The sequence below is a fragment of the Odocoileus virginianus genome, chromosome 30 (genome assembly GCF_023699985.2).
Source record: "Odocoileus virginianus isolate 20LAN1187 ecotype Illinois chromosome 30, Ovbor_1.2, whole genome shotgun sequence".
NCBI lineage: Eukaryota > Metazoa > Chordata > Mammalia > Artiodactyla > Cervidae > Odocoileus > Odocoileus virginianus.
The window spans coordinates 15,534,733-15,561,162 of record NC_069703.1 but is presented as its reverse complement, the minus strand read 5'-3'; the positions used below and the strand labels follow the sequence as shown (position 1 = coordinate 15,561,162).

The window sequence follows — 26,430 nt, the reverse complement described above, 5'->3', positions numbered from 1 at the left end:
ATGGGCTTCCAAATTAAATGCAAGGAATTGAGATGAAAATTGGAAGCTATAGTTCATATCCTTCTGAAGATTTTGAGGAGGAAGGACCCTAAGCAAGAGGAAAGTGGTCAGAGCAAGCATTGGGAACTAGCTGGATCACTTGCGGAAGGGGGTGTTTTAGGACCACCATTTCAAATTTTACATGTGCTGGGTAAGCATTTGCATAGATGGGCCAGGTCCATTGGTATCCAAATAGAACTGAGGAAGAACTGGATTGAATGACATGTATCACATGTAGATACTAAATTAGCTTAAATCATATGAGGACTTTTAGCGTCTAGGAATTTTACATTTTTTTTCATAGGAAGATGCTTACTTAAAAATATTCAGTAGTTATAAATCAACTGCCTAGACTCATATGTAAATAAATCACAAAATAAAAGTTATAGTAAGTCTTTAGTTTTATATTGCAGCCAAAGTCTTTCTTTGTAATAAGGATAACTCATAAGAATTGATATACTTGTCTTAAGAAGGAAACTATAGCATACATATCCCCACGCATTGAACTTGATGGCTTCCAACCAGTTGCCTGTGACTCTGTGAAAGTAGACAATATTAGGAATGATCTGTTTCTGTTCAACGATCACTAAGGTGTCAGACATCCAGCCACCTCCCTATAGTGTTTGAGAGCATTTGCACAATATGTATGCTCAGAGAAAGGCTCAGTTTCTATCTGTTGATCTAGAGGTTGCTGTATTAATAGGCTGCACACTTCATTGATTTTTAATTAATTTCTAAAGAGACACAGAGGATAACTACTACAACCCACAGACATTTCCGTTCTCATTGCAATCCACAGCTTTATTGATCAGTTGCCTAAGGAGCAGAAGTAATCCATTTTAGGTTTACCTCTCTGAGAGAATGTGGACACTATAAGACTCACTCCTCTCATTTGTAATCATATTGACAAGAGGTCGCTCAGAGGGAGGGACCATAGCATGGTTAGTATTCTCTTGATCCAGACAGATGAGTTTTTTTACTTGTAATTTATTTAGTAGGAAAGCAGTGGCTTCTCACACATGCTTTTTAACACACTTTTTTGTTTATTTTATGGTTTTCATTTCTTTGTTTCTTTAAGAGAAATTTTTTAGTCTCAAGGAGACTGTTCTGAAAATTTTTCCAATGGAAATTTTCAAAATCTTGGGAAAAGTGATGAATAAAATTTCTGAAGAAATATTTTAAGAAATTGTAGGAAATGAAGAAAAGATTCTGTTACCCCTGCCAACCTCAGGAATCTTTAAATAGTGTCGTCACCCACTTTCCTTAGTGTTCAAATATCACTAGCTGGAAGTGAAGTGAAGTGAAAATCACTAGTTGTGTTCAACTCTTTGCAACCCCATGGACTAAACAGTCCATGGGATTCTCTAGGTCAGAATACTGGAGTGGGTAGCCTTTCCCTTGTCCAGGGGATCTTCCCAACCCAGGGATCAAACCCAGATCTCCCACATTACAGGCTGAGTCTTTACCAGCTGAGTCACAAGGGAAGCCCAAGAATACTGGAGTAGGTAGCCTATCCCTTCTCCAGCAGATCTTCCCAACCCAGAAATCAAACTGGGGTCTCCTGCATTGCAGGCAGATTCTTGACAAACTGAGCTATCAGTGAGGCCCTATATTACTATCTGGGATTTGGCCTAATTGTTGCAGGGTTTGTTTTTGCCCCATCTTATCTTAAATATCACAGATTTTTATATTTGCTCTACTTACATTGCAAAGAGAAAGCTACTGCTTGGACAGTCTTTCAAAATTTTGGTCTTATTATTTATTTAATCCAACCACAAATATATATAGAATACCAGGCAAATGCCAAGAAATCTTCAAATTGCTGAAAGTACATAGTTGAATTCGCAAACGTTGGTTTATGAAGTGCCTCCAGAAGTACTCTCCTAGGAAATCCAGAAAAACTAAAGTTTGTTTATGTTTTAAATGAGTATTATGTACAAAGTGTTCTCTTTATTGAATTAGAGCACTTATTGTCTATCTAACAACCATTCAGTTGTATATATTGTCTTTTGTTGGTTTTATGTATGGTTTTATATAGTTTATTAACATACATGGTCATAGAGTGTGATGATTAAGATTGTCTCCTTTGGAGTGCTTGCAGTCAAATCTTGGCTCTTCTAGGCTTTGCCATACACTCTTGGGAAAGTATTTTACTTCTTTGTGGATCAACTTCCCTATCTTAAAATGGAAATAATAGTAACACAGGTCTCATTGAGTTCTTGCGCATTCCTGTACATATGCACCTAAAACAGTTCCCTGGCATTGAGTGTATATGTAAATGTTAATTATTTCATAGATACAAACATTTATAATGGTAATATATCCACTTATATTTTGTCCTTCCCATATGATTTCAGTGTTCTCAATCAACAAGAAATCTTTCCATGTTGTATCTTCCAGAGTGACTATTATATTATTGTTTGTCTAGATTCTTCTGCATTTAAATTAGTACTGAAGAGAAGATAATTTATGTTGTTAAACAAATTTATAGAATTTTACAAATAGTATTAATGTTCAATTCAGTCTTATTTGCAGTGTCAAAAATATGGAGGTAAGTTTGGTATCCAGGAATAGACAGTAACAATGCTATATGTGTGTTTATGTTTGTGAGTTCATATGTATAATTTAGTGCAACTATGAGAACTAGATTACGTAGAGCAGCATGTTTGAATCTAAAGTAAAACATGATCCTTTTTAATATACGATACTATTTATATATTAGAAATGACACAAAACACTTGCTAGAGAATACAAATAAGACAGAGTAAGCATATATCGATTGAAAGGATATGTATTAAAAACATTATTATGGGTATTTATGGTGACTAAGAAATGGATTGAGATAGAGGATAGAGGGAAACAATAACAATAGTGTGCATGAATTATGGAGTTTGGGTAGCTTAAAATTCTGAGTACTTGCGATCATAAAGGAAAAACAGTCACACACATTGCCTTAGGTTGGCTCCTAGAAAAGAATCTCTGAGAAAAGTTTTCATGTAAGGAGTTTGCATAAGTATTCTCAGAACAGTATCTATCAGACAGTGAAAAATCAACATGAGGTAGAAGGAAAAGTTCAACTATGATAAAACTGCAACAAAGGAATAATTTGATCCCATGAGGTGTTGGGAACTAGAATAGCACTTCATAGTTGTCAAGAGGAGGTATGGCCTTTGTAACTCAACATCAGCAAATTACTGCTTATGGTCTGCCTCCTGTGAGAGGGTGAAACCCCTGGCAAAGCAGCATCCTTGTAGTTGGGTTGTGGGGTCACTACCCCAAAACAAAGGCAGCTGAGATGAAAACCATCAGCAGTCAACACCCCCAGAGGCTGAGGTTATGAGAACTTGGGCATGAAGAGGTTTCTGGGTGCCACACCATAGCATCTACTACATGCATGTATGTGTGTACACACACACACACACACACACACACACGTACAAACATATCATTGGAACCAAATTTGATAACTGTATTTCAAATAGCAACAAATAATGTTTTCATCACACACTATTAAAATGACAGAAATTCAGTTGTCCTCAATATTTCAAAATCATCTTAAGAACTGCAACCTGACCAAGTCTTGTGAAGATCATAGGTGCAGTTGGAAAACATGAAAAATTAAACTTGAGTATCAGTGCCAAGACAGTCTGGGACAACCATGTGAATCTGCTTTTCTTCCTCTGAGCAGAATAATAGGAAGAGCATTCAGGGGCACATAGAATGAAAAACAGAAGTTGCCATACCCAACAGTGCTGAGTAACCAGTAGGTATTTTAACTGGCTGCCTCTTCTTTCTGTTATAGTGGTTGAATTGTATCTTTCATAAGAAGGATGAATTTGAGATTATTTATTTAACACATAGTATTGTAGGATCTAGGTGCTTTACAAATATTAAGGCATTGGATCTTCAAGACAATCCTCAGGGGTAGATATTATTATTAACCCCATTTAGTGAAAAAAAAAAAAGAATAAAGAAGCACAAATAAATTGACCAAGGTCACACAGATAGTCAGTAGCCAGCTTTAAACATTAGGTTGCACGAAGCTGGTTTTTACTAAAATGTGCTCATGGTTCTCACTAAACATTTGAAGTGAAACAGCTACTCTTTCTCTTCCTTCACTGTTCTCTGTGTCTATTATTGGCCACCATTTAATATTTTAGATGGATGTATTTTACAGTCCCATCTATCATGGAATAAAAATTTAAAGCTAGAGGACACCTCAGAGATCATTTAGGCCAATTTGTCACTTTTATAGAAGAGGTGAATTGAGTCCCTGTGGCCATAAACCTTGTGAGCAGACTGTCTGGGACTTCTTCCCTGCAACACTAAGTTCTGTGTTCTTTCTACTGTGCCATGGACCAGCTTTGGCTGGTTGGAAAAGACTTAGTTGATTCAGTTACAGAGCCGCCTTAGTTTCACTGCATGCGCTATGTGGATAAACTCAGTCACTTCATCCAGAAAAGTATTTTTCTTCCCTTGAACATGCTCATATCCTTTGCCCTAACAGTAGAGAGCATTAGAGTTAGATTTTTCTTTTTTTCTCTCAGGGATAGAATTGCTTTCAGAAGGAAAGGTGGAAACGAGGGGCAGTTCTCATTTGAAGATAGCTTTCTTGACACTCCCTGTTATTAAGTAAGCTTCAGGTTAATATAATGAAATCAGAAAAAAAATGTACTCTTGCTAACTCCAGAGATTAATGCCTGTGAGAGCTGACTACAGCTTAAAATTTTTAGCTCCACACATGTGTTTGATGAAATTGTCACCTGGCCTATATGTGGGAAGCAAATATTTATTGTCAGAAATAGTCTGATCTCTCTTGACTTCCGTTAGCTTCCTGCAGCTGGGAAGAATACATTTTAACATTGGATTAAAGCATAATAATGATGTATTTTTGCTAGCCAGCTGTGAGTCAGATGTCATAAGATTGAAAAGGTCATTGCTAGGTGTTCATCAACACCAATACTTTTAAATTGTCAGTCACTGATTTTTTTCCACAGAGTAGTTTATATGAGTCAGTTCTAACCTGAGATTAAAACTTTAAATTCAATTGTAATGAAAATATCCTTGGATTTTGTATTAAAGTGCATTCCTGAAAGTCAAGAGTAAAATTTGACTTTCCTTAGTGAGCTTGTGTCTACTGACACATATTTTAAGAGGTAGGAGCAAAATAGAAAATAAGTAAGCAGTCTTTGAAAATGCATTACAGCATGCAGAGCACGTGTGAAAATGGTGAAGTTCTGAATGGTTTGAGTGATGGTAAATTCTGAGTAGTTTGAGTAAAATCAGAACTGCAGCACTTGGATCAAGGAGTTGAAAAAAAATGCCCCTAAAAGGTACGTGCTAAGTCATTTCAGTTGTGTCTGACTCTATGGACTGTAGCCTGCCAGGCAGTTCTGTCCATGAGGATTCTCCAGGCAAGAATACTGGAATGGGTTGCCATTTCCTCCTTCAGGGGATCTTCCCAGGGATTGAACCAGTGTCTCTTATGTCCCTTGCATTGGCAGGGAGGTTATTTATCACTAGAGCCACCTGGAAAGCCCACCCCTAAAACACCTCCACCCAAAATATCCCTAAGTGCTGAGTGATAAAAGGCAAATACTTTGGTACAGAAAATTTGCTATTTTATTCACTCAAGGAAAGCATCCTGAAACATTGAAAAGTTTTTGACCTATTCTGTTTATAACTTTTATCTTCACTAAATTCCTGAATCTGTGATATATTTATGGAAAGCACCAGATCTTTTATTAGATTCTTTAATTTTTCCTTTTCCTTATATGACAGCACCCTAAGGTGAACTGTTATTAAAATAATATTTTGAACAGTAATTATTCTTCAATTTTTAGCCACATAGTATTCATAATGGGCAATTGTGGGTATATGTATCAGCATTTGCAAACACTTATTGAACACCCACTGTGATATATTAGTTGAAGCTCGAAGATTTTCTAAAATGGGCAATTCAAGTTAATGAGGGTAAGTGATTCTTATGCACTTGAACTGTTGGTAACTATCAGTGGAACATTGTTCGATACTTACTACATACACTACTACTACTTAAGTAGTAACTTAAGTACTTTACTTACTATTTGATCATCACAACAACCTTTGTGATAGGTGCTATTGTGGCTGTTTTAAAGAGGAAGAAGCTGAGCAACAGAGAGGTTAATCAACTCATTAGAGTCACATAGCTAGAATATGGCAGAGCTCTGGATTCTAGCCAAGCAATCAACTCCAAAATTTATGCTAAAAGCCACTCCACCATCCTACATACCCTGTGACCATAATAAGAATTGAGTTTCCAATTTACACAATTTAACTTCTTGCTGAATTATAAGAAATTCTATAATTTACCAGTTTTAAATATAAAAACAAACATGTCAATCACCATTATGCACTAAAATTCACAGAAATATTTGATGATATATTTTTTTCTGTAGAAGTGCTAGGATCTTTTAAAACTATATGACATCACTATGTACATTAATTTCTGTATGCCCATGCTACCCAGTGATCCATCAAGAGAGGAGGTAGGCTTAAATGTGCAGCCTTTGAGTCCTGCACCAAGGGACCAAATCCCATTAAATAGATGACTTGGAGCAAGTAACTTGACCTCTCTTATCAGGGTTTCCTCATATTTAGAATAGGGTAAAAGTAGTATGCCTCATGTTGTTTAGGTGCTGAGTTGTGTCCAACTCTTTTGTGAAGCCATAGACTGTAGTCCACCAGGCTCCTCTGTTCAGGGGATCTCCCAGGCAAGAATACTGGAGTGGATAGCTGTTTCCCTCTCCAGGTGATCTTCCCAACCCAGGGATCGAACCTTCATCTCCTGCATGTGTCTCCTGAACTGCAGGCAGATTCTTTACCACTGAGCCACTAGAGAAGTTAACCTACCAATGTAGACATGTTTAGTTTAATGCCTGCCGTGTTTTAAGAGCTCAGTCAATATTAGCTGAGGCTGTTGTCAGTATTTGTATTCCCATTATATAGTCCACCTGAGCTGGCAGGGCAAGGACATGGGAGTTTCTACAGGGCAGAGTAAGAGGTTCCTTTTCAACCAAAGAAATTCAGTTCAGTCGCTCAGTCATGTCCGACTCTTTGTGACCACATGGATGCAGCATGCCAGGCCTCCCTGTCCATCACCAACTCCCGGAGTTTACTCAAACTCATGTCCATTGAGTCGGTGATGCCATCCAACCACCTCATCCTCTGTCGTCCCCTTCTCCTCCCACCTTCAATCTTTCATCTGGGTCTTTTCAAATGAGTCAGCTCTTCGCATCAGGTGGCCAAAGTATCGGAGTTTCAGCTTCAACATCTGTCCTTCCAATGAATATTCAAGACTGATTTCCTTTAGAATGGACTGGTTGGATCTCCTTGCAATCCAAAGCAATATCCCTCTATTATCTTCAAACTTCAAAAGCCTTCAGTTTATTTTTGTTACTGATATTTCTAATAACTGTCTGCCCACTTAATTGCATCATGCTCTGGTTTAAGGAGTGATTTTACTTTGAAGGAATCTAGAAAAGAATGTATTTCTAATGAGATTTGGTAAGAAAATCTTGTTCCAAAGACGGTGATATGAAGAAACCTATTGTGAAAAGTTCACAGATTTCAACACTGTTATTCAGAGCCTGAAATTAGAACTAAAATGGCAGTCATGATTAATAAGTTGAAAGTATGCATTTGTATGATGATGTTTCATAGTTACAAAGCAACAATTCAAACATATTTTGAAGATTTGATAATGAGACAGATGCTTCTGTTTTTATCTCTTATAATCATGGTCAGATAGCTAGGAGAAACAGTAGAGATTATTATCTGGTTTCCTGAATTTAGTTCTCATTATTTTGAAGAAAATAGGTTTTTTTTAATAGACAAATTGTATTGAGGTTCAGGATAGTCTATCACCTGCTGAGGCTTTGTATATAGGATGTCAAAGATCTTTTAGAATTTTGAGGCTTTCCTTATACAATCATTAGAGTCTTAAGTTTCTTGTTGAATATTAGTTCCCTACTGGTAGAATATATATTTCTACATATATTTGCATTAGGATAATATCTAGTTAAAGGAATCATTATCCACCTAAATTACAAAAGTCAAAAGCACAGGCTTGTTCTCAATTTACTCTCTTCATCATTGAACGGTCATTTATCAAGGATGGTTATTTTATCAGTGTACCCTGAAATTGTTCTCTCTCTAGTTCCTTCTGGTCTAGTTTAGTTGAAGATTCAGACATTCATCCATATAGGAGCTGGTGACTATCATAAACGAAGAAAGACAGAATTCCTGAAAATGATAGTGAGTAGTAGGATCCTGGCAAACTGGGGACCAAATGCCCTTAAAGAGCATAGCCAGCAACCAACTAAAGAGGATATATGAAACTCATTCAGTGTCAGCATACAAAAATGGGTGTAACTCATGGATGGTCAATTTACAACCTTTATTTTACACTCTCATCACTTTTCTGTTGTAATGCGGCAGTGACTCCTGACTTTAGCTATATTTGTGTGTAATCCATCCTGTATCCTGGCACCATGAGGTGTTTTTTAGGCTCCAATGATAATTGTGTCACTCTCCTCTTAAAAAAAAAAGAGGGCATCACCACATTGAATGCTGCATAAAATGCAAAGGTCAAACTCTCTATCATGATTTATAAAGGGTCCTTCTTGGATCTAGCCTCTTATTCTATTTTTAGTCTTATCACCCGCCACATGCATAATACTCTACAAATACAAAGTTATGTAACTTTGTCCAAGTATGACACGCTATTGATGATCCTGTGCTTGTTCTTACTGAAATTTCCCCCCTACCTTGTCCAACTGGTGGACAACCATCCTTAAAGCTTTACTTAGGCCATCAGTCAGTCAGTCAGTTCAGTCGCTCAGTCGTGTCCAACTCTTTGCGACCCCATGAATTGCAGCACACCAGGCTTCCCTGTCCATCACCAACTCCCGGAGTTTACTCAAACCCGTGTCCATCGGGTCAGTGATGCCATCCAACCATCTCATCCTCTGTCGTCCCCTTCTCCTCCTGCCCCCAATCCCTCTCAGCATCAGGGTCTTTTCCAGTGGGTCAACTCTTCGCATGAGGTGGCCAAAGTACTGGAGTTTCAGCTTCAGCATCAGTCCTTCCAATGCACACCCATAGCACCTCTCCAGAGCCTCCTTGCTCATGCACACTTGCTAGACTATACAACAGATGGTCCTCAAAATACAGCTCTCCCTAGGCACCTTCCACACGTCACCGATCTCTTCAAGTTTTTACTCCATATCTGCCTACTTTATTAATTAGCTTCTCTCCTCTAATGCACAAACCTTCTCTGACTCTCTTTTATCTTTCTGGTGTCTGGCAGAGTACTTGGCATATAGTGTGTGTTCTGTCATTGTGTGTGGATCTGAATATCAACTTCTTGCCACATGTTTTCCATATTCTGTTATGAAGATGGTAAAAAAAATGATGAATATTTTTGTGAACACTTCGTGCAGGGACAAAATTATCAAACATACTTTATCTCCAAGGCAATGACTGTTTTTATTAATCCTTTAAAGCATGCAGGGGTTTTATGTTTTCATGTTCACTTTATTCTGGAAATCTCCAAGTTTTTGGCATGATCAAGGAGAAAGCACTGTTTAGGAAAGAGGGCAAAGCTCCCATAAATCCCAGTTGTGGGTTGATTTCAGAAAGCACTAATACATATGATGTCACCCAACTGCTGACTGATTGGACCGTATCAGGCAGTATCTCCACTGGTTGTGTTTAATGGGCATTTATATAGTGCTCAGCTCATGATGCTGTTTGAAGCAATATTCTCTTTCCACTACATCGAGTATACGGTTCATAATTTTTTGACCTCTCTGATTTATATGTCTGTTTACCACAGCTTTGTTTTGATATCAGAAACCATTAATCCTTCAAAGTCCTGCAGTTGTAATGTTAACTGCCAGCAGCATTGATTTGCAATTGGCATGAGAGTATGCTTCAACCCTTTTATAATATTTCTGATTTGTTCTTACCACTGAAATCCTCAAATATAGAATTCTCCCTTACTCTTCAACAAAAATATGCTCACTCAAACAAAAGACAAGCCCTCTAATATAGACCTTTGAGTTCATTTCCTTGGTTTTACTTCAACCTTTTAGTTGAGGCTTGTGTTTCATGACTCTTAGTTTCCCTATTGATGAAATACAATGAATAACTATTGTTCCTGGATTATTTTTTACTTGTCCATAATCTAATATATATGCTATGTATACATATAACACATATGTATACATGTGTAAGGGTGTCCATGGTGGCTCAGTGGTAAAGAACATGTCTGCCAATGCAGACAATGCGGGTTCGATATGATTGAGTCAGAAAGATCCCTGGCAACCTGCTCCAGTATTCTTGCCTGGGAAATCCCATGGACGGAGGAGCCTGGCAAGCTACACTCCATGGGGTCTCAAAACACTCAGACATGACTTAACAACTAAACAACAACAAACAGTACATGTGTATATGTACATATACATATGTGTGTGTGTATATTTGGGGAAGATCCAGTTTTATCTCTTGTTGGCAATCAGCAATACATTTTATTTTTAATTACATATATGTTTTATGAAGAAAACATATTAAAGGCTAATTTGAATGTCTTTATAAATGATGTACTTTCACTTGTAAGTTCTCACAGTTACTACTAATGTCATCAAAACCAATTTTTAAATTACAGGCTTTTAATGCCCCTAGGGTATATTTCATTTTTTGCATAATTAGTAAGAATAAGGGCTTCCCAAGTGGCACTAGTGGTAAAGAACCTACATGCCAGTGCAGGAGGCACAAGAGATGTGGGTTTGATGCCTGAGTCAGGAAGATTCCCCTGGAAAAGGGCATGGCAACCGATCCCAGTATTCTTGCCTGGAAAATTTCATGGACCAAGGAGCCTGGTGGGTTACAGTCCATAGTGTCACAGAGAATTGGACATGACTGAAGCGACTTAGCACGCACGCAATAATATAATTCTTCAGTCTTGATAGAACCTATAATGGTGATTTTGCCTCCATTAAACCTTTATATGAAATACTTTTGAAAAGTATGGATAACTGAATCTGTTTGGAATAGGTGTATGGGGGAAGATGACATGAAACAAGATATTGAGAAGAAAACAAGAATATGTGGATCAATCCAAGTACATGTTAGGCAGTCTATTAGGACACAGTCATTCTCACTAATGAAAGTGTTTGCAAAAGAATATAAAGTACCTGGGCGGGGGTGGGGGAAATGATCTAACAATTAGCTCATGTCCAGCTAATCCATTCTGCTTTTATAGGTCTTTTAGGAATAAAAGCCAAAAGCTATCTGTGGTTTGCTTTTTAACATCTGCCTTTTCCCTAATTTTGGAAATATTATCAAATTTTGACATCACTTAGATAAATCAAGCACTTACACCTGAAAGCTAGGAAACTCTTTTTTTTGACAATAGAAAACCCTAAGCATTAACTGCTTCTTTGGGAATTTGGTGTTTTTCAGGGAATGATGTACCTGGAAGAAAGACGGCTTGTTCATCGGGACTTGGCAGCCCGTAATGTCTTAGTGAAATCTCCAAATCATGTGAAAATCACGGATTTTGGACTAGCCAGACTCTTGGAAGGAGATGAAAAAGAGTATAATGCTGATGGAGGAAAGGTGAGTATCTTTTTTTTTTTTTTCCTTGAGTGAGTATCTTTTTGAGAGCAATATTACTCGAAAATATAGTGTAATATCCTTTTATCTCCTTATATGTTATAGAAAGAAGCCAACAAACCTGAGGTTTAAGCGATTATAAAATCTTATTTCTACTATTTTCCTTCTCTCCTACCTACAGTAATATATATACATATATATATATATATATACACACACACACATACATACATACACATATATACAGAACTATATATACATATAGTTGTATACATGTACATACACAAACATACAGACACATATATATTAATAGAATATTTAAAATATATATAGTATGTATTACCAACTTCCATTTTTCAAGGAGTTAAAATACGATGAGTGTCTGGATCCAAGTGGTCTTTATGTCAGTTCCAGTGTTGGGGAGTGGGTAGCTCCCAAGAAACTCTAAAGAGTACATTTTAATCCAGGGCCATATAAATTGTTTCATTGATCCTATTAATGTAAGGCTATCACGAAGAGATCAGAGAAGTACTCCTCTCTCATAGACTAGAGAGAAATCTTTCTACTACCAAGAATCATAAACATTGGAAAGTTAAACATTCTATTTAACTTCTAATCCTCCTGTAGCAAAAGCAACAGATTGCTTCTATCTGGCTCTATTTTTTTGTTTGCTTGTTTTCATTGTAGCATATGATTTACCAATTTATTTATTGGATTGACCAAACTGTTTGTTTGGTTTTAAGTAAAAATAAAAGACACATTTTTCATTTTCACTAAGACTTCTACTGAACCAAGTATTCACTAATCAGGACTTCCCTGCTGGCTCAGCAGTAAAGAATCAGCCTGTAATCCAGGAGACTCAGGTTTGATCTCTGGGTTGGGAAGATCCCTTGGAGAAGGAAATGGTAACCCACTTCAGTATTCTTACATGCGAATTCCATGGACAGAGAAGCCTGGCGAGCTACTGTCCGTGAGGTCCCAAGAGTCGGACATGACTTAGCAACTAAACAACAATAACAAAAATTCACTAAGCGAAAGAACTTTTTGGTCAACCCAGTATTCTCTGACTCCGTCCACTAGAATGTCAACCATTCTACCCCAAGGAACAGTGCCACTGCCTCTTCTAACTTTTCTGCCTCTCCACCCGCAAGCCCTGCCTGACAACTTTCAGCCTCTCTCATTGACCATATAGGGTCTCAGTCCATGCCTTAGTTCCAGTTCTTATCTTTCTTCATTAACCCACAGTTTAGCTTGTTATTCTTGGCCGACTTTTGAGGATACTGCCTCTTCATCTGGAGACTCCTCTAGCTCAGCCTGGAGAAACTTACATCAGAAGAGACCAAATAAAATAAGCAAATGCAGCCTTAACCTATGAGGGCATGCTAACAAAAAAAGTAATTAATGTGTCAGGTAAATATGTTTATTATTTGCCTTTACTCATCATGGGTCATCCAGATGCATATTATAATTATTTTACAATGACAGGCCTCCAAATGCTTAACATTGATTTTTACACTAAACACTTATAAATAAAACTATATATATTCAAATCTTATCACAAACACAAACACAGCATGTATATTTTTTAAATCTTCAGTTTTGTAGCTTTCTTCTGGCTTTTCCTTGATTTTATTAGCCTATTTTGCCTATTTACTACAAACTGCAGCCGTTTGAGACCACAGCTTTGAAATTCACTACAAGACTGCACAGAAGTAGAAGTCTATAAATCACATGACTTCACTTGTCTTGAGAACATACAGCTGTAAGATTTGTCTAAAGCAAGATTCATTAGAGCTTTAAATGCCTAGTAACCATTAAGTCTTTATCAAGCCACCTGTGATTTAAACTTACTTCTTTAACAGTGTCTGTAGTCCATAAAGTCGGCTAACTCCTTGCCCATAGGGAAATTACTTTCAATGTGTCTGCTGTTCCCTTTCACTGAATACCGTGATTCTGTCACATAGTTACCTTGGCGTCACCTTGGTGAGCAGCCAACCTCATGATTTCAAAGGCCTATTTAGCTTTAAGCTTTCAACTGCGAGGTAGAAGTGTTTATCTTTATTCCATAGAATCTAATTATATTCCCAGCTCTATAACACTGCCCTTCGTAGTTGAAACTTGCTCCGCTGACCCATCAGCAGCAGGGTATGTGAGCTGAGTCGCTTTTCTTAACAGTGATGATGGATTTGTACTGATCCTCTCATATTCTTTTATATAATTCCTATTTTGAAAATGGTACATATTTTCAATACTGGCTACCCAAGTCGAGGGAGATCATTTGTGGCTGGGGAACAAAGCAAGGCTAACTTTAGAATTTGTTATTTTAGGTGTTTTAGTGACCAAATTATCTGAGAGGAGAGAGAGAGAAAAGGTTTAGAAAGAGTTCATTTTATCAGTGGCCTGAAATTTGAGGGTGGAAAGGGTTTCTGAAAATGTAGGGAATCTTATTTGGTGGAAAACAATACAGTATGACCACATTATTAGAAGTATATTATTAGATGTTTTAGAATTGATATTGTGAGTCATAATATTAACCAGTAGCTTAATCACTGAACAGTAAGAAGCTTAGAAAGTGATACTTATTATTTCCCTTTTTACTGTTTATGCAGGTTTTAAAATTAAATATTTTTAATTGATTCTTTTTAAGATTAGATTTCATTTCCTCCCTGTTTTGAAAAATAACACATTTCTATTTTTCTATGCATACAAGAGAGGCAAATCCAGAGACTCATATTGAGGAAATATAGAACTGACTTTTTATATGACTTACACTTCTTATTTTTCTGTAGATGCCAATTAAATGGATGGCTCTGGAGTGTATACATTATAGGAAATTCACCCATCAGAGCGACGTTTGGAGCTATGGTAAATAATTCTTCCTTGTGTTATAAGTCTTCTAAAGCAAAAATAAACATTTTAGGTTTCTTGGTTCTCCAAAATGTAATATATTAATGTCTTAGTTGAGTTGTCTATCATAACCTTGGCTTTGGTAGCAACGTGTCTAATCATTTAATGAACAAAACAAAAAGCAGCAGTTTTAGATTAGGGACATTTTCATAGACTCCTACGGCCTTCATTTTCAACAGAGCTTTGAAAACATAATTTCAAATGTGATAAATGTTTTTTAAAAAGCATTTTCTTATTGGAATCTAGTTATATAGTAAGAAAATAGAGATTATTCTTAGAACAAATACCAATTATTGAAAGCAGCAGGATGAGAGCAATAAATGTGAGGGGAGAGATAGATAAGAGAGATGATTTCTAATTATAGCTTTAATTGTAATTTATGAACTACTTTTGGAGTAACAGATATATTAGAAAATTAATAAATGAATGGGAACAGTTGTTTTAAAATTTAGAACATTTATTTGCATCTAACAGTTTTTGAGATGAGCTTCTTAGTATGGATATTTACAAACTTAAGTCCACTAATACTAAGTATTAGTAAGAATAAATCAACACCTTTTCTAAATTTACATAAGCTGTATGAAACCGGCACTTCTAACAAGTAAAAAGCTCAATGCTTCTTTAAGTTAAAATGTGTTGGTGAGTCTTTAAAGCATGAAGCAATTTATTTTACTCAAATTTAAGCTTAGGTTTTATTTTTTGAAAGAAGATTAAACAACCTGTATTTTTATCTAAAAACAGTATAAATTATCTTTAAAATATAAGATATTTCAATGGGTAGTTATTCTTTCCACACCTGTAAACCATATGAGGTGTTAAAATTTTCATGAAGACCTCATGTAGTCTACTCAGCTTAGAAGCAGAGTGTTGTGTATTTGAGATTAGGCAAGTACAGGGGAACCCTTGACAAAACTTAATTAAGCTGAAAGGACTAAATTAAAAACAGATATATATCATTATATATAAATCATATACACTTAAATATGAGATAGAAGTAAATATAATTATATTAGCATGTACATAAGCATTTATATATTATATGGTATAGATTAGCATATATATTACATGATAAAGTAGATTTACATATAAGATAGATTTATATAATATCAAATAGATTTTTTTCTTTTCTTTCCCTTTTTTGTTCCAACTTGTTTCCCTGAACTAAATGTGACAATCTACATATTTTAAATGACTTCTAGAATAAGTAAATGCATATATACATTAAAGAAAATATTGGCAGGGCAATCACATTTTTAAATAAAATTTATCTTTTGAAGAAAATCCTGTTTTAAGGTCATACTATTATTCTTCATGTTGAGTTGCAATATCTCACAATCTGATGGATGGATAGATAGATAAAGTAAACTCTGTTTTGAAACATAGCCCAGGTCATCAATCCGTATCTATAAGGCATTTTAAGATTTTTATTATGTATCATAGTTGGTTGCAAAAGTCAAAAAAGGCTAAGAAAGATTCATAGTCTTGTTTACAGTGAATCTACATGGAACATTGCCACTGGGTGCATCTTTACTTTTATAAAAATAAATATACATTGAATATGTTTTCTATCTTCAAATGATAGAATTGTTAAGTTTTGAAGATGTTTCTGATTTAGTTTTCTTGAGATTGCTCTTCTACATGCAGCCATCTCTGTTTAACCCTATTTGTCATCAACTCTGCAAAGATATAATTGGAATATTATTGGTAGAAGTGGGGTTTTTTTTTTCTATGTCAACTTTTATGTTGATGTGCTTCTGTTTATTGTATTTTCTACTATTTTTATTTATAGTTGCTTTGTATCTTACTCATAGAAGTTCTGATAAAGATGTGAAAGTACCTATTATTTTATAATTACAAATATAAGTTAATAAAATGTTATCATTAAATACATGTTCTATAAATATGACAATATAAATAGACAGTAATCTACTTCTTAATTTGTTTCAGCGTTCATCATGAACAATGACTTTTAGTCATCAGTTCTATGAATCATTCTTCAGTATGCAAAATCAAGTAATGTTTTATAAGGCTGAAACAGTTAAATTGCATAACTAATTTACATGTTTATACTATATTTAAGATCCATAAGATGTAAATATTAACCAAAAAATCAGATAATCTTTAATGATACTATTATGATAAATAATTTGAAGTTTACATATATTTTTATATTTTAAGCTTTGCATTTTTATCAGTCAATGGTAACTGTTATGAGCTAAAAATGACTTCAGCTTGAATAAATAATTCATTACAAATGGCAGCAGGAAAAAATAACCATCATTAATGAATTTTATATTGAAAGATACTTGTATATGCATCAGTTAAAATTCACTTGCTAATACCATTGTATTAGCAGATACAATTTCTGAAGTAATAACCTTTACCCTTAAGAAAACTATAACTATTAAATTACCTAATTATTAGATTATAAAGAGGAGCTCTGTGTATGTTACTGTTCGTATCAGTATCATTATTCTTATCAAAGTTGGCTACTTGCAAGCTAGTGTTTAGCGTATTTGCTTTCACCAAGGAAAGCAATGTTCTAGTGATTCAAGATATTGTTATCTTGAATAACAGTATAGAAATAAACTATTACTGATTTATAGACTATTACAGATTTCTTTCAATTTGGAGATGATCACTTTACATGCATTTTGTTTTGCATATGAATCATTCTTCAATCAGTCTCTCATATGTGCTAAAGAAATGAATCTGTTTTATTCTACTTGTTCTCTTCACATTAGTTGAAAAGAAAGACACAACTATTTACTGTAACCTAAACATTCTACAACCCTAGCTTGACTGTTAGGACTTTTAATAGCAAAAATGTTAATCTCAAAATTAATCAATATCAGATTTTACCTAATCATATTTGTTTGGTATCAGTACACATGTATATAGTAAATAAATTGTTTTACAGGCTCTAATGTGGTGAAACTTAAACTGGGTCAACAAACATTAGTATAATGTAGTAGAAATGGGGAACAGATTCTGTCTTCTGATACCCTCTTTGAACTGTCTCCACTACCCATTAAAATTTTCAGGAAAATGCTAAAAAAATTAAATTCCCTGCAAAGATTTTATCGCTGGGCTCCTCATATGACCATAGGAATCTGAAGAGCCTTTCTTTAGACTATTTCTAATTGCCCTCAGAAAAGCATTCTTTTGCCATGGACATGTTGATGGTTTGCTCATAGTATATTGCTGATGTGCATTTATGTGAGAATTTGATCTCTAATTTAGGAGTCACTATATGGGAACTGATGACCTTTGGAGGAAAACCTTATGATGGAATTCCAACCAGAGAAATTCCGGATTTATTAGAGAAAGGAGAACGTTTGCCCCAGCCTCCCATCTGCACTATTGACGTTTACATGGTCATGGTCAAATGTAAGATTGCTAATCAATCTGCACAATTTTTTCTGTGTGTTGAAAAATATAAAATTTTAAAGATCATTGTGAAAGGAGAATATAAACACCTGTGTTTGTTGCAATTCTTTTTAATATGAAGCAGTATCATGCTTTCATACTATGAAGTCAACATTATATGATTCTTATAATTCTTATTTATTTCACTTTGATTCTTATCACTTATATACATTCAACTTGTTTCTCACAAAGGGATGTAATTAATCACAATAATGTTAATAATCTTTAAAGGAAAAAAAGCAGACTTAACAAATGATCTACACATAAGGAAAAAGAAGCTTGAAGCTAATCATTTAAAAAGATGAATTAAATGGAAATGAGTTTACCAGTCTCAGTCAACAGGAAATTAGCAAGGCAGAGTGGGAAGTGGAAAGGCATGAATCTATACTGAACTGAAAAGATTGTGAATATTTACTTTTTTTCAGCTAAATCATTTGTTTACATCTAACTCTCTTATTTTTCTTTCTCCCTTCTGTGTCCCAGACACATATGTGTTATAAATGTGTTTTGCAAGCCTAGGCTCTTAATTTAAATAGAATTAGGGAAGTCTCTGGAGTTTCTGAATTAATTTAAATGAGATTAGCATTCAGCAATCTTTCTTGTGTAATCTGGGGCTTTCCCCTTTTGATTTACACAGGGTTAGCAAAGAAACAAACTGGTGAAGGTGAATAAGCATCTTATTAGTAAGAGACTTTGGACCCAGGTCTACTCAGATTTATATTCATGACATGTGTGATGCATTCTGACAGTGAGGGAAGAAATAAAAAATGTGCTTTTCAGTTTGGGTCAGCATGCCCTTTTCTCTGAGCGTAGTTCTATTTACTCAATATTTAGTTAGAAAGAAACTGATACCTCACTGAGAATTTAACCCTTTAGGTTCCCATAGAGTTCCAGAACACTGATTTTCTCATTAGCATCTTGGTATCAAAAACATTTTTTTTAATGGTTGCATATAAAATATAGAGCATTTGAGCTTTGTTAGGAGAGAAAAAAAATCAAGTAATATTAATGGCAGCCAAAGACTTCCCATAACAAGAATAAGAATTGAATTACCAGAAACAGAGAAACAATTTTTATAACTTTATTAGGTCAAACATTGTTTGGTAGTCATCTATGGAAGAGAGTGTACAAACATACATGCATTATATAACTTGATCCCATAACTAGAGTGAGATGATTTAGATAGTTCATTTAGATGCTCCAATAAAATAATGAAAAATCAGGAATACATTTTTGCAAAATAAGGACTTTTACCTCACTTTGAGAAGTTTTAGTATCTAAGAAAAGGGTCATTTGGCAGTAAAATCAAGGAAAGCTTGGTACTTTTATTATTGTCATTTCATCAGTTAAATAGAGCCTGGGGAGATAAGACCCACTTTATCTAGACTCCCAGCTAAATAATAATACATACCGTGAAAATTGCTGACAGTGTTTTTTTGCTGGAAAGGCTAATACTCAGATAAGCGAATGGCTATTGCTCAACAAACATTGCCAATCACTTTGCATTAGTTGTTTTACCCACCAGGAAAAAAAAGTAGCATAAGAAAGTTGCTTTCGATTCTTTTCTTCACTTTTATGCCAGTGTATCACATTGTAATCAAAATTTTTAATCCATGTCACTCCTGATATAAACTGATAAATTATATTCCAATCTCACCTTCTATACACATCAAAGAACAGTTTTTTAAAAAAATTCTCTTTACACATAATGAGAAAAGATCTGAGATTTCTTAAGTTCCTATGGTTAGCCTAGGTTATATTTTCTATGATGAAAAAATTAATTTTAGATTATATCAACAAGATAAAAAGCTTGTGTTATTCCTTATTGCATGTAGTTATGAATATCAGTAAACTGATTGTGAGACTCTCACCTATTGAATTATTTCTTTCATTAGTTTTCTTTGTTTATCCTAATTAATATTAAAATAATATTTTTCAAACTTAACCTATATTTTTGTAAAATTTACATCCCACTTCTTCCTAATTATGGATATAGTGACTTTTATTGCTTGTGAATTTCTAGGTTGGATGATTGATGCTGACAGTAGACCTAAATTTAAGGAACTGGCTGCTGAATTTTCAAGGATGGCTCGAGACCCTCAAAGATATCTAGTTATTCAGGTTTGTACTTTTGACTTAGGTTTTTGAGAAGATCACAATGGAAAGCTCACTACAAAATAGTTATAACATCTGAACTTTTGAACTGTGAATATCACCATTCACAAACTGATTAACTAAGCAGAACATCATGTGAAATGACTTTTGCTTGTCAGAACCACTTCTAAGCATTTTCCCTTAGCACTTAAGTGCCTCTGCTATTGATCTGTCAGATAATTATGATTATTCATGTGCATAAAGAGGCCTTTATCCTCAGACAAGCCTTGAAGTACTCTACTGGTTACATTCATTGTTACAATTGTCTCTTCTTGGAAAAAAAAGAAAATAAATTTTCATTTTCATTGTGTCCGTGGTTGAAGGCAGTGAATTAGAAGTTTAAATATATTGACATTTCATTTCCTAGAAAAATATTTTAAAATATTTTTATGTAAAAAATAATATCTCAATGCTCAATATCTCAAACAATAGCTCAGATTCAGATGAATTAATATACATAGATAAAATAATAGACCAAAAGAACATTTTATATGTAACACTACAAAAAATGGATTTGATCATTTAAATTTGCAGTAAATTTTGTTGTGAATATTTTGCTTAAACCATAAGCAAATAGTCTGGATAACACTGAGTTAAGATTTCTCAATAAAACAGAGAAGTGTTTATCTTCATATTAATAGTCTGACATGAAGATAAAAGTCACATTTTAGCAGACAATGATTTCTATCTAACTTTTTCCCAAATTAACTCTGATTTTTAAAAATGTTTACAAAAATATCATATAACCTAAATTTTTAAATTCTATTTAAGAAATAGATGAGGTAAGAGAGTAACAATTGTTTTCGTGTTTCTCCCACTCCCATTTATGTTCTTTTCCATGATTGCTGTGATTTTTGAATGATACGACTTTCATAACGTTATGCTGCAGAACAAATCATGGATACTTTGTGTCCTGATAGCTTTGCACTATCAACCAACCAAATATAATAAAGATTGATAAGTTCATTGCTCTTTCTTTATTATTTACTCTTAAAGTCACAGTTCAAACACCATCTTGACAATGAAACCTTCCATTATTATCAGATCTAAAATGGATTATGCCTCTCTAAAAATAGCCGTAGCATTCTGCTTTATTCATCTCAAATGGCATTTATCAGATTTTTGTTGTATTGAATTTATTTATGTTTCACTGTAATATCTATATACATTATAGGCTTCTATATGGCAGGTAATTATGCTAAATAATTATTTTTTAATGAGTGCATGAATTTGCAATGATTTTGATATTATACAAATTTGCTGCAAACTTCACATATTTACTTTCATGTATTTAAGATGAAGGAAAGAATCATTTTTGTGTGTGTATCTGATGGGCAATTTTTTAGGGTGATGATCGTATGAAGCTTCCCAGTCCAAATGACAGCAAGTTCTTTCAGAATCTCTTGGATGAAGAAGATTTAGAAGATATGATGGATGCTGAGGAATACCTGGTCCCTCAAGCTTTCAACATCCCTCCTCCCATCTATACTTCCAGAGCAAGAATTGACTCAAATAGGGTAAGAAGTAACTATATACCACTTCTCATATTATTTCTGAGAAACAAAATCATGGAAATACTCTGTAAGCACTAAAATTACCAAATAATATAGCTCAAATCAGTGTGATTCCTAAATTAAAAGCAAGTTTTATCAACAAAAGATACGCCAAACTTGCCATATATAGTTAATTTTGGAAGACAAGCATGGCCAATACAATGTGCACTCTAAAATATCTTCAAGATTTCAAAAGGAGAAATTATTTTTTTGTCTTAAATTTAGTTAAAACAAATCTCAATTTTTGAAAATCTATCACCAATTCAATGAATAAATCTGTATGTGTTTATAAATAAATGAAAATTCTTCCTAAGATAGGCTCTCTCCTTTTTTCTTAATAAAATAACATGACTTATTGGTCAAGAGACAATACAAGTACAGCTCTTTATTTAGCAGACATTGAATATTTTCTGTGAGGTCGAAGTAGAAACAGAACACTGTGCAATCCTTTGGACTAAATCAATCATCTTGGTAGGGCTTCTGAATCATTTCTAAGATGCAGATTTAAGTTTTGAAAGAAGCTTCTGAAAGGAATTTCCATTTCATGTTAAATATTAAGTCCACTCTATGTGAATAGCATTTTTCTCTGAAAACTGTAAGTCCATGCATTCATTCATTTATTTTTTGAAATTTGTTCATCACTCCTTCAACATTTATTGAATACTTCTGCATTACTAGACAATTGAAATTCAAAAAGTTTGACATAATTACTACTTTCAAGATGTACCAACTTTGACAAAAGAGTCACAAAGATATAGAGACAGAATGCCACATGATTGTGTTATAATCAAGTGTTCATTGGCCATTATGGAGCATAGAGAAGCCTGTGATAAGTTTCTTCAATTGAAAAGACATAAGCATGATGCTTACTTATTTTCTGGAAAGTAATTCTTTTCTTTTGATCTCCTCCTCCCTCTAAGAATATTATCATAGCTTGTGGAACAAACAGCATCCTATTTGTCTTGACCATAGCATACACCCATTCCAGTATTCTTGCCTGGGAAATCCCATAGACAGACAAGACTGGAGGGCCACAGTCCATGGGGATGCAAGAGTTGGACACAGCTTAGTGACCAAACCCCTACCACAGTAAGCATAACAAGCTTTCAACTTGCTATTCATTATCCAAAACAAAGTTACTTACTTTATTTCAAACTGACAATCGTAATAAACCTCGTGCTTACTATATGTCAACACATACATATTTACTCTCAATCCTTACAACAATCCCATGAGGTTCTAATATCATTATCTCTGTCTTACATATGAAGAAACTTGTCACAGATTTAAGGACTTGATGGATGTCACCCAATCAGTAGAAGTTCAGGATCCTAATGTGTACAGTCTCTTTGTACTATTCATACTATTGTTTCCACGTGATTGGAACATGTTTTCAATACAGTTGTTTCTCTTGGCATTAACCTCAACATCTGAAATACATGTTGTTTGGAAAGCTCCCTAGGTATTTTCTTATAAAATGCATCTCCCAACCTGGCCCATACGTTTTCTTCCCTCCATCCTCATAAGGTCTGTTATAGAAAGAGACAAAAATAAAGACCTGAAGTATTTTTTCCTTTATATGAAAAATATGTCTGTAGCTCAGTAGAGAGGAGACAGAACTAAAAAGTTTAAGATTAAATCAACTGATAGATATTGAATATCAGTATTTTGTTTATGTCAAGGAACAATATCTTTGGGACTTTCTTAGTGGTCCAGTGGCTAAGATCTGCATTCCCAATGTAGGGAGCCTAGGTTCAATCCCTGATCAGGGAGGTAGATAATACATACTGTAGTTAAGAATTCAGCGCTGCCAAATAAATAAAACATTTCTTTAAAAGAAGGAGCAACATCTTTACTGTGTGTAAAGGAGGTACTTTTTTTCACATATAAAATGATCAAATCATAACTGAATTTATAATTTTACATGACAAATTTGTTACTTTTATTAAAACAGGTAAATTTCAAGAAAATAGTTTTCCTTCATTAACATGAAATGTTATAAAGGCCAACGGCTTGAATCTTTCTTTTTATAATGGTTATAAAATTCCAGCTTTCTGTTCATTTTAATTTACACTCAGTGCAAGGAATTCATAATAAAGGTTTGAGTTAACTGAATGGAATTAGTAAAACAAAGTGAAAACCACATGAGAAATTATTTGGTCTTTAGTCACCATTTCTTATTCCACATTATTATTTAAACAATGTTATCTGTATATTTCTTTTTACTTTTTCATGTCTTTGTTAAAAGAATTGTTCTTAAATATAATTTTATTTTTAGGCATTAGAAAGCCTCATTATTCATCTATATTTTTCTATTTTTTCAGTGGTAATTTCAAATATGTGAAAATACTGTTTTCCCCCTACTTTCCTATAAAGCTAGTTTGTCTTATTTTATAGTTAAAAAATAAATTCGATTTTAGGTTCTGTGGCCAACTTACATGGTAAGAGAACATTTTAAAGTAAATTTTAATCAAAGGTTGTTTTGAGCATGTTTGTTGGACTTTGAAACCAAAAAGTAATCCAGTGTTTAAATATAGACTCCCTGCTCACTAGCTGAGAGGCTTAAAATTCTGAATATCTTGACAACTTTTCTTCTTCATTTGTAAAATAAGCACAATAGTATTTACATGATTGTTAGGCAGTGCAAAAAATTGCAGCATATCTGAAGTGCTAGGCAAATACTTATTACCTTCTTTTAGAATCACCCAAATCTTATTTTTAGTTGTTTCCTTGTCAATATAATAAACTATTACATTCTTTCTATAAAATTCTCTACACATTATCTATGAAAAACCCATTGATACAATCACTGCTTGACAAGCAAATTATTTCAGATGATGGGTTCTTATAGCAAATAAGTTATGAAAGTTATTTTTATTATGCTTCTCATTATTTCAAATTCTCTATATATTTTGATAAATTATAATCTTAATGCATCAGCTAAAAATACAGTGTTGATATTTATCCAGCAAGGTGATAAAAAAAGGCAAATAATGCTAGAAAACATTCAGCTAATTTATATTTTTGTTATTGTTGTTAGATATACTCTTGATATTATCTCAAAGACTTTAATCAAAATAATATACCCAAAACACTTACTTTAGCATGAGGTAAATATGAAAACATGAGAAGCTTATCTAAACTTTTGCAAACTTAAGTTCTCTGTATCCATAAAATGGGGACAAAAAAATTCCTCAAAGGATATTGTGAAGATTGACTTTTTAATATACCTAAGCATATTGTCCATTGATGGACTGCAGTAGGTACTCAATTGAGTTGAAGTAAATGAAAATCAACTATTTGTTCAGAGCTCATTATATAGCAAGGGAGTTTCTGCCTCTGTCATTTGTGTTTTGGGAGAGATATTGGTTTCTCAGGTGGAGCTAGTGGTAAAGAACCTGCCTGCCAATGCAGGAGACATAAGAGACACAGGTTCTATCCCTGGGTATTCTTGCCTGGAGAATCCCATGGACAGGCAAGCCTGGCAAGCTACGTACAGCCCATAGTGTCTCAAAGAGTCGGACATGATTGAAGTGACTTAGTACGCACACAAGGATAGAATGGGAAACCTTTACCAGTTCAGTTGCTCAGTTGTGTCCGACTCTTTGTGACCGCATGGACTGAAGCATGCCCAGGCTTCCCTGTCCACCACCAATTCCCTGAGCTTGCTCACACTCATGTCCATCGAGTCAGTGATGCCCTCCAACCATCTCATTCTCTGTCATCTGCTTCTCCTCCTGCCTTCAATCTTTCCCAGCATCAAGGTCTTTTCCAGTAAGTCAGTTCTTTGCATCAGGTGGCCAAAGTTTTGGAGCTTCAGCTTCAACATCAGTCCTTCCAATGAACACCCAGGACTGATCTCCTTTAGGGTGGACTGGTTGGATCTCCTTGCAGTTCAGGGGATTCTCAAAAGTCTTCTCCAACATCGCAGTTCAAAAGCATAAATTCTTCAGCACTCAGCTTTCTTTAGAGTCCAACTCTCACATCCATACATGACTACTGGAAAAACCATAGCTTTGAGTATACAGACCTTTGTTGGTAAAGTAATGTCTCTGCTTTTTGATATGCTGTCTAGGTTTATCATAGCTTTTCTTCCAAGGGAAGCTTGGAAGAAAAGTTTGTCATAGCTTTTCTTCCAAAGGGGAAACCTTTATAGCGGAGACAAAGGAAGCCTTCAGGTATAGCCTGATTGAAGGCTGTTGGTTTGGGGAATCAATAAAAGGGCTAATGTAAAGCAGGGCATCCTGTGGAGTGGTGTGCATATTTGGCTTTCTCTGGTTGGCTCTAAATTGAAAATGAGGACCAAAATTAGAGAAGCTGCTAGTTATTAATCAAATCCTGGTCACTTAGGGTCAATTGTTAACAGAAGTTATTATTTAGCTTCCTGGATTGTGACTAAAGATAATAATCAAACTTCCTGAGAAGTCTGATTTATAGTCGACTGTCTTCCTGGGCTGTTTATTCTAGCTATGGTTTCCTGGGCATGTTACTATAAGTATGAATTAGACTGCTGGGTTCATATTTGATCCTGCCATTGTCCTTTATATATTCAGTCTATCAAGAGGTTTTAGGTTCCCTCATTCCTTTCTTTTCTCTTGATATATTTATTTAAATGCATAGTGCCTTATATTTTCAATCAAATATTCAATATGATTTCAGACTTTCTACACAGATTTTTTTCTGTTTACAT

The 26,430-nt window shown here is 34.5% G+C and overlaps 1 protein-coding gene across 4 annotated transcripts in view; it reads left to right on the top strand.

The window, feature by feature from the left end:
• ERBB4 (erb-b2 receptor tyrosine kinase 4) overlaps positions 1–26,430 on the top strand; it is a 1,221,654-nt gene that overhangs the window by 1,156,765 nt on the left and 38,459 nt on the right. For all 4 annotated transcript variants that reach the window (XM_070458601.1, XM_070458599.1, XM_070458602.1 and 1 more), the window contains exons 21-25: positions 11,545–11,700; positions 14,487–14,562; positions 17,848–17,994; positions 20,057–20,154; positions 21,534–21,704. In XM_070458601.1, the coding sequence (XP_070314702.1) occupies positions 11,545–11,700; positions 14,487–14,562; positions 17,848–17,994; positions 20,057–20,154; positions 21,534–21,704 (648 nt within the window). The remainder of the gene's footprint in view (positions 1–11,544; positions 11,701–14,486; positions 14,563–17,847; positions 17,995–20,056; positions 20,155–21,533; positions 21,705–26,430) is intronic.